A 13,413-nucleotide genomic window follows, 5' to 3' on the forward strand; every position below is an offset into this window, starting at 1 on the left:
ATATCAGAGCATTGTACCAATAGCCTTTTCTACAAACATGTTTTCGGCTGCCCGCACCACTCGCTTATGATGACTCACGCTCTGTGCATTCTTAAACTGCAGGTCGTGCTGTTATTGAACAGACACACGCCACTTCATAACTATAGCGGCCTTTTGTCGACTGAACTAAATTTATTTTTGATGTCTTGGTCACACTGTTTGGAGGGCTGGAACAAAGTGCCTCAGGGGTCGGATTCGGCCTGCAGGCAGCCAATTGAATAGCTCTGCACTAGAGTTTGAGCTTGCAAAATTCTGTCGTGTGGCGCTGTGAAAAACCGTGGGATTGAACAAGATGTTTAGAGATTCAAAGAAGCAAGCGATCCATACTTTACATTTCTGTACAGAGAGGTCATGTTTTGATCTTTGATTGGTCTCACGCAATTACGTGATGGTATTTTCGGTCTGTCACATTCACATGTGTATTAATGGAAGTCGATTGGGGGAAAAGTGCAGTGTGACAGTGGCTTTAACTATGCAGGACACTGGCCCTCCAAGACCGAGTTTGGTATACCATGGTTTGGAAAAGTCAAGGTTTTAAAACTGCCAATTTTTCTGTCTAACCATCCCTAAGGTATGTGTACGCTTTTTTTTTATTTACATAAAAAAAAAAATTATGACAACAGTATCTTCAGCAGAAAAAATATCCAAAGATGCCATTTTAAATTGTAAAGAATTCTGTGTTTTCAAAATAAATAAAGACAGCAGAAGTCTGACATGCCGGAAATGTTTACTGTCCCAAAATATTATTAATCTTTCAAAAAATAAAATATATTGTTTCCAAAGGGAGAAAAAGTTTTAGTTTTTACCCAGAAATTTAAAAGGAATAAATTCTAGATTAATAATCACAGTACTGTGAAACCGTGATATTTTTATCCAAGGTTATTATACCGTCAGAATCTTATACCGGCCCATGCCTTCCCTGATCTAGAGTTAAACAGTTGAGTTTTACAATTTTTAAATAGATTAATCTGATTTTTAGGTCTGGTGACAGAACATAAATCATTGAATCGGATTATAGCATCTCGTTGAATAAATATTCCTTTTTAAAGCTTGATTTTTTTTGTAGTATCATTGTGTGCAGATGAAATATTAATTTTTTTTGTAATGAAAACTTTTTTTCTTGGTCAATACGGCTAGGAACTGTATTCTTAAGGCTGAACACTTTTACGCACATGCACTTATTTATTTAACAACACAAATTAATAATTCAGTTTGCACGTAATATAGCTATACATAACATACAATATTGTACATAGTTATATTCTCTACATGCATTTGTCAAATTAATATTTATTTAGCTATTGTTGTTTTTGACCTGTCACTGAGGAAACTTGGTGCAAGTTTAAACATACCTAGAAATAAGCTCTTTCAAATTCTCATTCAAATGGTTCTTGTTTTAAATGTGCCTGCAAAGATTAATTATATTGTTACTCTGAAAGCCATTGTATTTGGTGTCTTCTTGAAATTGTGGTTAGATGTGTAAAAGTATTTTTTTAGATAAAAAAAAAATAGAGAAAAAACGTTGCTCTCTGGAAAATCGAAAGAAAACCTGCAAATTAATTTTGATGGTCACTTGTTTTCTGTTTCAATCTGTCGCTGCTGTATTACCAATGAATCCTCTTTGATCCAGATCCAGATTAAATGCCAGAAGTGTGCTGTCGAAACTGTACTTTTTTTATTGTAGAGCATTTTTTTTCTCTGTAATCATGAATTGTTTGTTGCTAGAAAATTGTTGGATTGCAGTTTGGATGTGGGTTTTAAATGAGTTGCTTAAATGCATGATGTGAATATTTTATTGATCAGCCGTTGTGAGGTTAGTACCAACATCCAACCCAAAATTTTACCACAATGCTGGTGCACCACTGACCATAAACTATTGCTGCTCTCTGTCATTTACAGTGTGTTACTTATGTGTTTAGAACCTCATGCTATTTGCTAGTACAGAAACTGCACACTGTTGCCAAGCAATGACAGTAAATACACATTCTAGTCAGGTGATTTCGACAGGGACGTGGAATCTGGAGTTGCATGTTTAACGAGAGACGTCAGATTTACTGTATTTTAACACTTTTTTTTTTTTTGTCTCATTGTTTTCTTGCATCATAAAGATTTTTAAATTGCCTCAACAAATCACTGAATAAAAGTTGCATCTATTTTTAAACTTCTAAATAACGTCTACTGTTATGAATGGATATAACCTTTCAATTTGAAATGGTTTTGGCATCACTACCATAGGGCTGCACGATATGCAATAAAGTGCAATAAATTCGTTATGCAATAAATTTAATTAATTTATGTGGTAAGTGTGTGCGTTTCATACATAGGTTGTTTAACTAGATTTGACCAATCAAATGGGGCCTTACTATATTTAAACCTGCCTTAGTTAACCCTGTAATGCTGTATTCACAGCAGCTGCAGCATGCGCAAATAAAATGTGCTATTCACACAAGTTGCTGCTACAAACAACTTTTCTAGCTTATTTTTAGAAATATGGTCCACGACAAAGATTGAATCTTTCGGTTTACTATATTATAATTCACGATATCTATTATAAACAAATAAATACGCAGAAACACAGACCTACATGCCTTTTGGATAGTCTTTATGTGGGAAATACATTTTTGTTTTGCTTTATGGTTGTTGTAAAAGTTTTAAAACTGTATGTATAAATGTGCCTATATAGTATTATCATAAGACTAAATAAGTGTATCACTCGCATTAAGTAAAGTTACTTACCTTAGCAATAGATTACAGAAATGAGGCGTAAGGGAAATCTAAATGCCTGCAAGTTTCATCATGGACACAGAACAACATTCAATATTCTTTTTATTTTTGTCATGATGTACAGCAAAATGCAGCCCATGCAGTCACATATGCTATACATTTTAAGGAGGAGTGTAAATACTACAGTTATGACATTTACATTTACATTTAGTCATTTAGCAGACGCTTTTATCCAAAGCGACTTACAAATGAGGACAAGGAAGCAATTTACACAACTAAGAGCAACAATGAATAAGTGCTTTAGGCAAGTTTCAGGTCTGTAAAGTCTAAGAAGGGAAGTATTAGTAGTATTAGTTTTTTTTTTTTTTTTTTTTTTTGTACAGTTAGTGTGATATTCAAAGAGGCAATTGCAGATTAGGAAATGAAGTGGAGACTAAATTGTTGAGTTTTTAGTCGTTTCTTGAAAGTAGCGAGTGACTCTGCTGTTCTGATGCAATTAGGGAGTTCATTCCACCAACTGGGCAGATTGAGCGTGAGCGTTCGCGAAAGTGATTTCTTCCCTCTTTGGGATGGAACCACGAGGCGACGTTCATTCACAGAACGCAAGTTTCTGGAGGGCACATAGATCTGCAGAAGTGAGAGCAGATAAGAAGGAGCAAGGCCAGAGGTCACTTTGTATTCAAACATCAGAGCTTTGAATTTGATGCGAGCAGCAACTGGCAGCCAGTGCAAACGGACTAGCAGCGGAGTGACATGTGCTCGTTTAGGGTTATGAGTTCAAATGAAGAAAAAAAACTGGCGAAAAATCAGTCGATCATGTTAAATGTATTTTTTACATGTTTGCATTACTGAGAGCAGGAAAGAGACAGGCGGCACTGGTGAGCAGTATCCCCATAATATCGTTTTATTAAAATAAGCAATCAACAAATTAATCTGCCTTTACAGTCTTTACAAGTTAACGCAATATTTACACACAATATGAGTTCCCAATTAGAAAAATACTACAAACAATAAAATACAATTCATGAAAATATTTAAATCACTGACAAATCCAAATGCCCAACGCAAGCGAGCTGCGCTCCAGACCAATTCAGCTAGATGACGTATAATGTCTCTGACACCGCTTGTAGTCCCATTTAGCAACTTGATAGCAACCGTCTTTTTAAAGAAGCGTAATTGATAAAAAAAAAGTTGATGTGTGTGATGTAACTCATGTGTTTTATGTCGTAGAGTAAAACATGAAAGTATCTTAAGTTTTAGCCACAAACCTTATTTAATCGCTTTAACCGAAATCCAAATTGACGTCATAGTTCCTCCACTCTATTGGCTATTGTGTTGTCTAAATGTTTGCACCTTGACAGTTTTTTTTTTAGCCTGGATTAGATTTAATTATTTCGATCAGGAAAGTATTTATTATTTGTTTATTTTATTATGCTTATTAAATGTTAAATGTTTTACATATTGTACAAATTGCAATACAAATAAACTTGAATTGAAATGTATAAATAAAAATAGCATTTCTCTAGGGACATGTTATCGAAATATCATTAATGCAATACAGCGTATACTGCAATATACAGCAATATCACCTATTTTAAAAGTATTGTGCTGCCTTAAGGCTGATTTATACTTTTGCGTCAAACGCACGCGTATGCTACGGCGCTGACGCATAGCCCTACGCCATAGCCGTCGGCGTTGCTGACGTGCACCTCTCAAAAATTTTACTACACGTTGCAACAACGCGTAGCGCAAGCTCTGTGATTGGTCGGCTTGGTAGCGCTAATGAATCTGGGCGGGACCGAGAGCGGCACGAGCCCAATGGAGCGATTGTTTACAAGTGTGGAGTCCCATGAAGGAGCTCTTGATGGAAATTTTTTTTGTGTTTACCTCATAGTTAAAGTTGTTGCACGTCCGCCGGTTCCTGCCTCAAAATGAGCGAGTTTTAGCCACTTGTACATCCCGGAAGCGTTCAGAAAGAACAAAACATAGGCAAAGAAACTCGACACTGAGACACATTAACACCTCATTGCCAACTAGCGTTTTGGAAGTGTTGATGCAGACCAACAGAGACAGCACACAGAAGTATAAATGCACAGCTACGCGCGTTGCATGCGCCGTTGGTTACGCCGGTCACTTGACGCAGAAGTATAAACCAGGCTTTAATCACTAGCATAAATGTGGTACTTATGCTTGAGGGACAATTTATATGATGCTGTTTGGTTATTTTAAACGAGGGTAAGCACTATTGTTCTATTTAGGTAGGACTGGCCCTTTAAAAAACAATTATGCTTTACCAGCAGCCTTACATTTTGTGGAGCCGGCTTTAGTTTCAGCTAACTATGTCAGTTTTTTAATTTTGCATGGGTAACTGAAAAGCACAGGGCTCATTGTCTGTTCAAGAGACTGGATTTAATGCAGTCCAAGTGAAAAGAGATCTGTCTTTGTGTCTGATCTCCAATGCTGGCAGTCTTGAGCTCAATGTGACTTTCATTGACGGAAACAGAGTTTATTCATAAGCAGCACACAGCATAGTACATGCATGGTATTACTTCAGTAAAAAAGTAGTAGCTTTTCCCATGTTTATCACACAGTGTTTTATAGTTTACCTGTCACATATAGACTCAAATTGATTTCTTAATATTGGAAGACAATAAGTCCTGCAGTGATGCAGAGGTGTTTGGGATGGTTGCAAGTAGGGCTGCACAATATATTGGGAAAAATATAGTTATCGTGATAATAGTATATGCCAGGGTTTCTCAATGTCTACATTAAAAGGTCTAAATCTGAATTTTTATTAAGGTCAAAGGTTCGGAACAATTGATATTACATAACTTGTTTTTAATAAACATCCATAACATGCATCACAAGTCAACACTGTTAATTTTTCTTTAAAAAAGTGGCATTTGCATTCAAAACACATTAAATAACAATGCAACAATGTGGCAAAACCAAAAAATACAAGTGCAGTTTTGTACAAAACACAGCAAAAGGTATCCCAATAGTATCTGGATGCAGCCATGATGATGCAAGCTTAGATTGCATATCTCAGAGACACAGACACAATGCACTTAATTGAGCTAGTGACGTTACTGTGAGGGGTAGGGTTAGGTGTGGGCATTAAAAAGGACTGCATTCGGACCTCTCTCCAAAAAAAGTGCAAACTACAAAAGGAGTGTAATGAAACTTTAGGTGTTGTTGTTTTGCGGTTCTTAATCTGTATTTTGTGGATACTGCCATTCAAAATTTTATAGTGGTGTTTCACATTTATACTCTTTACAACTCTAATTGTGTCATTACAAATCAAGCAGAATGGCTTTGTGCTGGCTTTTGGCAAAATAAATGCATACTTATCTGCCCATTAAACTTTGAACTGTCGATTTTCTTCAAGTTTTCTTTTCTGTGAGACAGATGTCTTCATTCATTCAAATGATTGCTTTGCTGTGGTGCATAAATCCAGGTGTGCGCACTATTAGCCCGCTTGTTCACGTAAAGCCTCGTATGATCACTGGATGTCATGACAACAGAGTCACGCGGGAAAACTTTGAATATTTTGCCTTCGATTTTATTTCCCGTATTTAAAAAAATAAATAAATACAAACAACTAAACTGTTCATTTACAAGGTTTGTGCATTTATCAATGAAGGAAATCCACCATTTGGATCCTTTACGGATGCTCTTGAATTGAATACCCTTATGGTCTGGGTCCGGACCAGAGTCCGATCTTTGAGAAGCCCAGATATATGCAATATCTACATCACAGAGAAGTGCAATGCATTAAGTTACTTTTATGTGCCAGCAGCAATTTGTGTGCTGCATACATAGGTTGTTTATCCAATCGGACCAATCAGATGGCGCCTTACTATTTTCATTCCACCTCACCAGTAGGTGCTGTTAGGTGGATGTAGACCTGAAAATAAATACTAACGCTGAGGCAAGAGAGGAAAATGAAGAAAGGCCATGAGAATCAGAATTTCTGCTAAGCTCGTCAGTCGTTCGTTGTGTTTTAAAGTCTGATTTCTGTCATTAATATTTTTAAAATTTATTAAGCTCTGAAAAAAATCTGTTTGTTTTAGTATGATCATTACATAAATAAATTATCTTTTTTAAAAATGCTAATAAAATAGCATTTTGCAAGTTATATCGTAATAAATACTGTTATCAAAACACTACAACAATATTGCATATTGTTGATTTTTCGAGTATTGTGCAGCCCTGGTTACTAGGCGTTGTGAGGATGTTCTGGAATGTTTTGAGGGTTTGTTTACTACTAAAAAATAAATCCCACTCCCAAAACTTTCTGAAAATTTCTTTTTAAAAGGGCAGATTTGTGTTAAGAAAAGCAATGAAATTAAGGAAAATCTGTTATATATCATTATAAATCAAGCCTAAATGTCTAATTCCAGTTGAGAAGTTTTAATTGACATTGGCCATTTGGATTGCAATCACATGCAGCCTTAAGTTGAGTGTGCATGCTCTTCATCTTTTAATAGGAACCCTTTGCACATCCTCATGCGTGCTTTATAAAACGGTACAAAAGCAATAATTAATTCTCAATGCATGAGATTGGAAAGACACTGAAAATGAAAACCATTGAGTCTAGTGTTCTTGCAGTAGCCCCAATAATACTTGCTATTTATAGCTTGTGATTATGCACAATTATGATAAACACAATTATTACATACAAACACCTCTGTCACAATTTCAGAAAACTGGGGTGGCACTTTTTAAAGAGGTGCAAATTTGTACCCAAAGGGTCCATATTAATACCTCAAGGGTGCATATCAATACCTAAAAAGCCCAAATGTTTTCCTTTTGAAATTTTTGGTAATAATACATACCTTTGAGTTACCAATATAGACCCTTTAAGTAGTACAAATGTGTCCCCTTTGAAAAGGCACCACCCCAGTGACAGATCTTGTACCTTTATTTCTGATATGATATGCAGAGTCAGTCATAATAACATGGTTAATGGCTAATTTGTCTTGCAATTCATTAAAAAGCCCACACTTACTGATTTGCATGTGAGCTCTAATTGGGTGCCAAGAGAATATAGTGAATATAGGCCTATAATGCCTCGTTTCCACTGAGTGGTAAAGTACGGTATGGTACGATTCTGTATGGGTCACCTTTATCAGACTTGTGTCTCCACTGCCAAAGGGTACCAATGGTACTCTTTTGGTGGGTGTGGTGTCTGACAAAGTTGCAGTGGACGTCTGTTTCGCTTGAAGTTTACAAATCGTATACGAGAAGCACTTATTACTAAGCAAATGCTTTACATAAATACTTATATATAAATAAATGTATTTTATTAACCTTTCTATGAATAGGATTTTAATTTAGCTGCAGATCAATGATAAAAAATTGCCCACTGTAACATCTACGATTGTATAAAATAAAATAAAATAAAAAACCTTACAGTCTCTGAAATGTTACCAATTACAAATAAAATCCCCAAACCTTACATTTGATTTCATAAACAATACGAAACATACACAGTTCAGTACAAACCTCTCATCTTTATTCTTCATCAGCACATGTAACGTTAACATCTTGTCATTCCGAGTTCATAATAGTCCAAAATGTGATGGTAATAGTTAAACATGGCAGTTTGTTTATCTTTTAGGTTGCTGAAAGAATCATTTGCTCCTTTGTTTTTTCTTGAGCTTCTCGCAAGTTTTTTCGCGCTTCACTCTCACGTTTGTCTGTTTCTGGAAAGATCAGATGTCAGAAGTGCTTTAATAATCACTCGCATATTAATATTGTCAGCTCAAGACGTTTGTTGTTTCAATATAGACGCACAGGGAGTGCTCGCGAGCTTTCTGGAGAAAGTGAAACTGCTCGCGCTTTAGACGGCCTTCTAAACAACAACACAACACATGTAGATTCTGCTCTTCTTGGCTTTGTGGCTGTTTATTAAAATGACGACGAGGTTTGTTTGAGCTCGGGTTGACCATGGCTCATTATTATATGTATTTATTATTACAGTGTAATGTCTCGGATGTGTATTTAAAAAGGCGTTTCCTTCGTTTTCATTCTCCTGGCTTTTGCACAATCTACTGACGTTTATCTGTAAACCAGTAGCGTTCAGCTGCACGTCTAGCTCCACCTTTTGGTATCTATTTGTTGTGCTAGGTACTCTTTGGAAAGGGTACCCAAAAAGTGGTATGGTACAGTTAGCTTTTTGATACCTTTTAACAGTGGAAACGGCCATAAAAGCATACCGACCTGTACCGTTCCATACTGTACCACTCAGTGGAAATGGACCATTATTTCTAAGAGTCTAGGGTCAAAATAACAGGGTTAATGACAAGTTTTGTGCTGCAATTCATTATAAAACCCACACTTACTGGTTTGCCTGTGAGCTCTAATTGCATGTCAGGGGAATATGAGAATATAGGCTTATAAGTTGCTTATTATAAGCTACTTAGAACACCTGTAAATAGTTTTTTGCTATGTTATTGTGTTAATTGTCATAAAAAGAAATGTATTGACTTGATATATTTATACTTTTTTTTTTTTTGAGCTGCACAATATATAATTTCAGCATCGATATCGCAATATGCGCATCTGCACATCACAAGATATGCAATGTTGAGTCTGAATTATAGTTGACCAGGAGTTACAGAATACATCTGATCTGTAGAGTCACTGCTAAGTTTAGCCATAACAGAGTAAAAGTCGATCATTTGCATGTGTTTTTAGGCCATAGACTGAACACTTCAAGAGAGTTTGGGCACAAAAAGTATATTTGGAGGTAAAACAAAGATATGTTGAATTTAATTATTCATACAATAAAAAAAAGATTTAATACCCCATTCGTGTATAATTTTGCTTGTTTTAAAGAAAAATGTAAAGTTACCAAAAGGAATATTCAGCATTAAGTAGCATCAGATAGAAATCAAATAACAGCATATGAGTGGTCATTGTGATAACAATATTATGTAGGCACAGGTCAAAGGGTTGATAAAGGGTTTAAAAATATTCCAGGGCTCTTAAAATGTGTTTGTTTTTAAAAACATATGCAAAATAATTCAAATGCAGTGTGTCATTTATGATACTTTTAAATAATTCTTATATTGGAGGGTGTTCCTGTTTCCAGTTTAATAGAATACATTTCCTATAGATGCATAAGGAATCAAACCTACCCTTTTGGTAGAGTCTGATACCACATTCAAGTCCACAGCAAAAAGATATGTTGAAGTCTTAGTCTTGTGATATTTCTTTCCCAGGACCATAGCAGAAAACTCATGCACAGTATCCCCAATAGGGCTGCACAATATATAGTGTCAGCATTGATATTGCATGGTGCCCATCTGCAATAATCACATCGGAGGATTTACAAAGTTGAATCTGGATTATAGTTGACCAGGAGCCACAAAACACAGAATTTTTAGAGTCACTGCTAAGATTACCCATAATAAAGTGAAGGTTTATCGTTTGCATGTGATTTTAAGGCCTGTGACAGAGCATTTCAAGAGAATTTAGAACATTTGGACACAAGAAATTATTTATTTTGCGTGCATGTAACAAAGATTAATTGCATTTAATTATTTCTACAATGAAGATGATATAGTGTCAATTTACATTTATAAAAAATGTGTTTTTTAGAATATTCTTTTGTATTGTTTCATGTGCAAATATCTGCATTTCAAACCTAAAACTAGATTATTTTGTTTTCCCCACTGCCAGATTGTTTAGCTTGTTTTAAGGAAAATCTCACTTAATTTTGACTTATTTCTGAAAGTGAAAAATAAATCTATATTTGTTTGATATTTGGACTAGAAACAAGGCAACGCATTGTGATTGCTCAATTTCTGTACCTAAATCATAAGGATGCACCGATACCATTTCTTTTGGAACCAATCCGATCTTGATACCATATATCTGAGTATGGACCGATGCAGATCCGATCTTGATACTGTGCCGTTTTATGTATTTATTTATTTTTTTAAACATAATTCAGTATAGCTCTGGTGAAAACTCAAATAATTTATGGTCTTTAGTAAAAGAATCAATGGGATTTCTGTTTTTGTTTGAAAAAATATATTTTTGGAACAAATGAAATATAATGTATTTTAGTTGGTCAGTTATCTACAAAACAAGGTGTGCTTATATACTTCAGCGCCAAAACTCAAAACTGGTTTGTTAAATAAAATAATAAATAAAATGACTGTGAAACATTTACAGTTTCAGAGTAGCCTATATTCGGCTTAATAGTGTTGTTAGTGACAATCCATATTGGACCTGTCAGTTTCAATTTTATTAATTTAATCAACTACTTTGACCACAATGAGCCAGACTTTACAAACTATTCGCAGCACTGAAAGTATTCCCCTCAGAAGTAATATATTAAACGAGGGGAACTGGTCTGAAGGATGGTCGGAAGGATGAGAGAAACACATTGTGAGAATAGTTTTACGGAGCGGCGCACATCGCGTCTTCGCAGCCATTGCGTGAATGAAGCACTTGATGCATTTGCGGACACATCCAAAACAACAGCACAAACGGATGAAATCAGTGCGTTGAGGATCTGTCCGATTTATTATTGAGCCTTTTCTAATTTAAAATTTCAAGGAGGCCTACTTTGTGTGAGAAGAGCTGGTATAACCCTCTCTGTTCTGGTGTTGCGAATGTGATCTGCTGGTCTAACAGACACAGCGCAACATGATTGCAACAGCAATGAACTTGTTGCAGGTCAAAATTAACCCATTTCATGCAAAATTATAAAATTTATAAAATTATAAATTATAAAAAAATATTGGAGAATTTTTTACTTCACATTAAACTATAGAATAGCTTCAGAACATTTGAATTATAGTAGGACTACATGACTACTTTCAAGTGCCTTATAATAGGCTACCTTCATGACTTAAATGGCAAAAGCACAAAATATAGTGCATGTGTAAGATCGGTACCAACTGGCCGACAACCGATCCAGCAAAAATATGGGCTATTGAAGCAATATCCGATCGAAGTATCGCGATTGGTGCATTCCTACTAAATACTCGTTAGACTCGCTAGAAAAATAAAGAGTTCAAACTATCTCGGAAAACTGTATTCATATCGCAATCTTTATCGCAGAAAAATAAAACATCGCAATATCAGATTTTTCCAATATTTTTCAGCCCTAAATTTTTTGCTGTGAGAAGAATAAGTTACAATGGGCAGGTTTTTAGCTCAATCATGGCACTAAAAACTTTTTACTCCAGTATATCATCAATCTGTTCTTCACACCTGCCCAGGGATGCTTCTGAGTCTTTGACTTATGTGCTGTAACTGAAACTGCTACAAATCCCTTTTGAGAAGTCCAGGCCCTTAATATGGCACACCATTGAGAAGTAATGGATTTGAAGGTCTTCAGCAATAACTTCATGCTGTCTTTTTTTTCTCCAGCCAAACCGTTCACCTCTAAAGTGAAACAGATGCGATTGCACAAGGAGGACTTCGAGATACTGAAGGTCATTGGTCGAGGAGCTTTCGGCGAGGTAAGCATTATTCTTATGCAGTGTTGGGTGTAATCATTCATTCATTCATTCATTCATTTTCCTTTGGCTCAGTTCCTTATTTATCAGGGGTAGCCACAGTGTAATGAACCACCGACTATTCCGGCAGGTGTTTTATGCAGCGGATGCCCAATTACACTCTTGCATTCAGACACACACTCATACACTACAGTCAATTTAGTTTACTCATTTCACATATAGCGCATGCCTTTAGACTGTGGGGGAAACCGATACACCCGAAGAGAACCCATGCCAACATGGGGAGAACATACAAACTCCACTCAGAAATGGCCCAGCCGGGACTCGAACCAGCGACCTTCTTCCTGTTAGAGGACAGTGCTAACCACTGATCCACCCGTTCATCCTATATCTTCATTAAATTTCTAAAACAGCATGTTCATCTTGGCTAGATTTGTGCATGCTAAATAATATCAAGAAGCTGCTAGAGGAAAGTCATGACATTTTTTAGGTATAAAAATAAACTCTCACTAAGTTTTTGTCATATCCAGTAGAGATGCACGATATATCAGCGGCCGTATCGATATCAGCCAATGAATGCTATCTTTAATGTTAGCGTTATCGGTCCGATGTCAAAATTAGGCCGATATCTTCCTTTAAGCCGAATATACATGGGTCATTGTTCAGACTTGTCCAGTGCACTGTAACGGAGCTTCCTCTCATTGTTTATTTCTTCAAAGTCCATTCTTGTTTTGTGTGGTATTGCTGTGTTTTAATATCTCAGTAAGTAACTATATTTCTTATGTTTGTAGATGTTTGTTAGAGTTTTGTTGTGTTTTTTGTAACGTGTATATAACGTGTAAACATTTGGGTATTTTCCCAATTGACAACCGCTGCTCATTAACAAAATATAAACTGTTAACTGTTCAGATTAATATGAAATTAATATTTAATAACAAAGTTAATTGATGTGTCTTTTTTTCTCTGACACATCAGATTTAGCATTTTAAAATACTGATTTATTTTAACATGCGAACCACTGGAAACAGAAAATAAATCGGTTATCAGCATATCGGATATTAGAGTTGTCGTATCGGCCAAAATATCCATATCGGTGCATTCCTAATATCCAGGACATTTAGATCTTTCAATTGGTTGGCAAATGGCTCGTACTAGACGACTCTTATGG

General features: G+C 35.8%; 1 protein-coding gene across 12 annotated transcripts in view; it reads left to right on the plus strand.

The window, feature by feature from the left end:
• The window catches only part of cdc42bpaa (CDC42 binding protein kinase alpha (DMPK-like) a), a 171,518-nt gene that overhangs the window by 18,758 nt on the left and 139,347 nt on the right, over positions 1 to 13,413 (plus strand). For all 12 annotated transcript variants that reach the window (XM_073928165.1, XM_073928166.1, XM_073928167.1 and 9 more), the window contains exon 2: positions 12,157 to 12,248. In XM_073928165.1, coding sequence (XP_073784266.1) covers positions 12,157 to 12,248 — 92 coding nt within the window. The remainder of the gene's footprint in view (positions 1 to 12,156; positions 12,249 to 13,413) is intronic.

Source organism: Danio rerio, chromosome 17, assembly GCF_049306965.1.
Source record: "Danio rerio strain Tuebingen ecotype United States chromosome 17, GRCz12tu, whole genome shotgun sequence".
In the NCBI taxonomy this organism is placed as follows: Eukaryota; Metazoa; Chordata; class Actinopteri; order Cypriniformes; family Danionidae; genus Danio; species Danio rerio.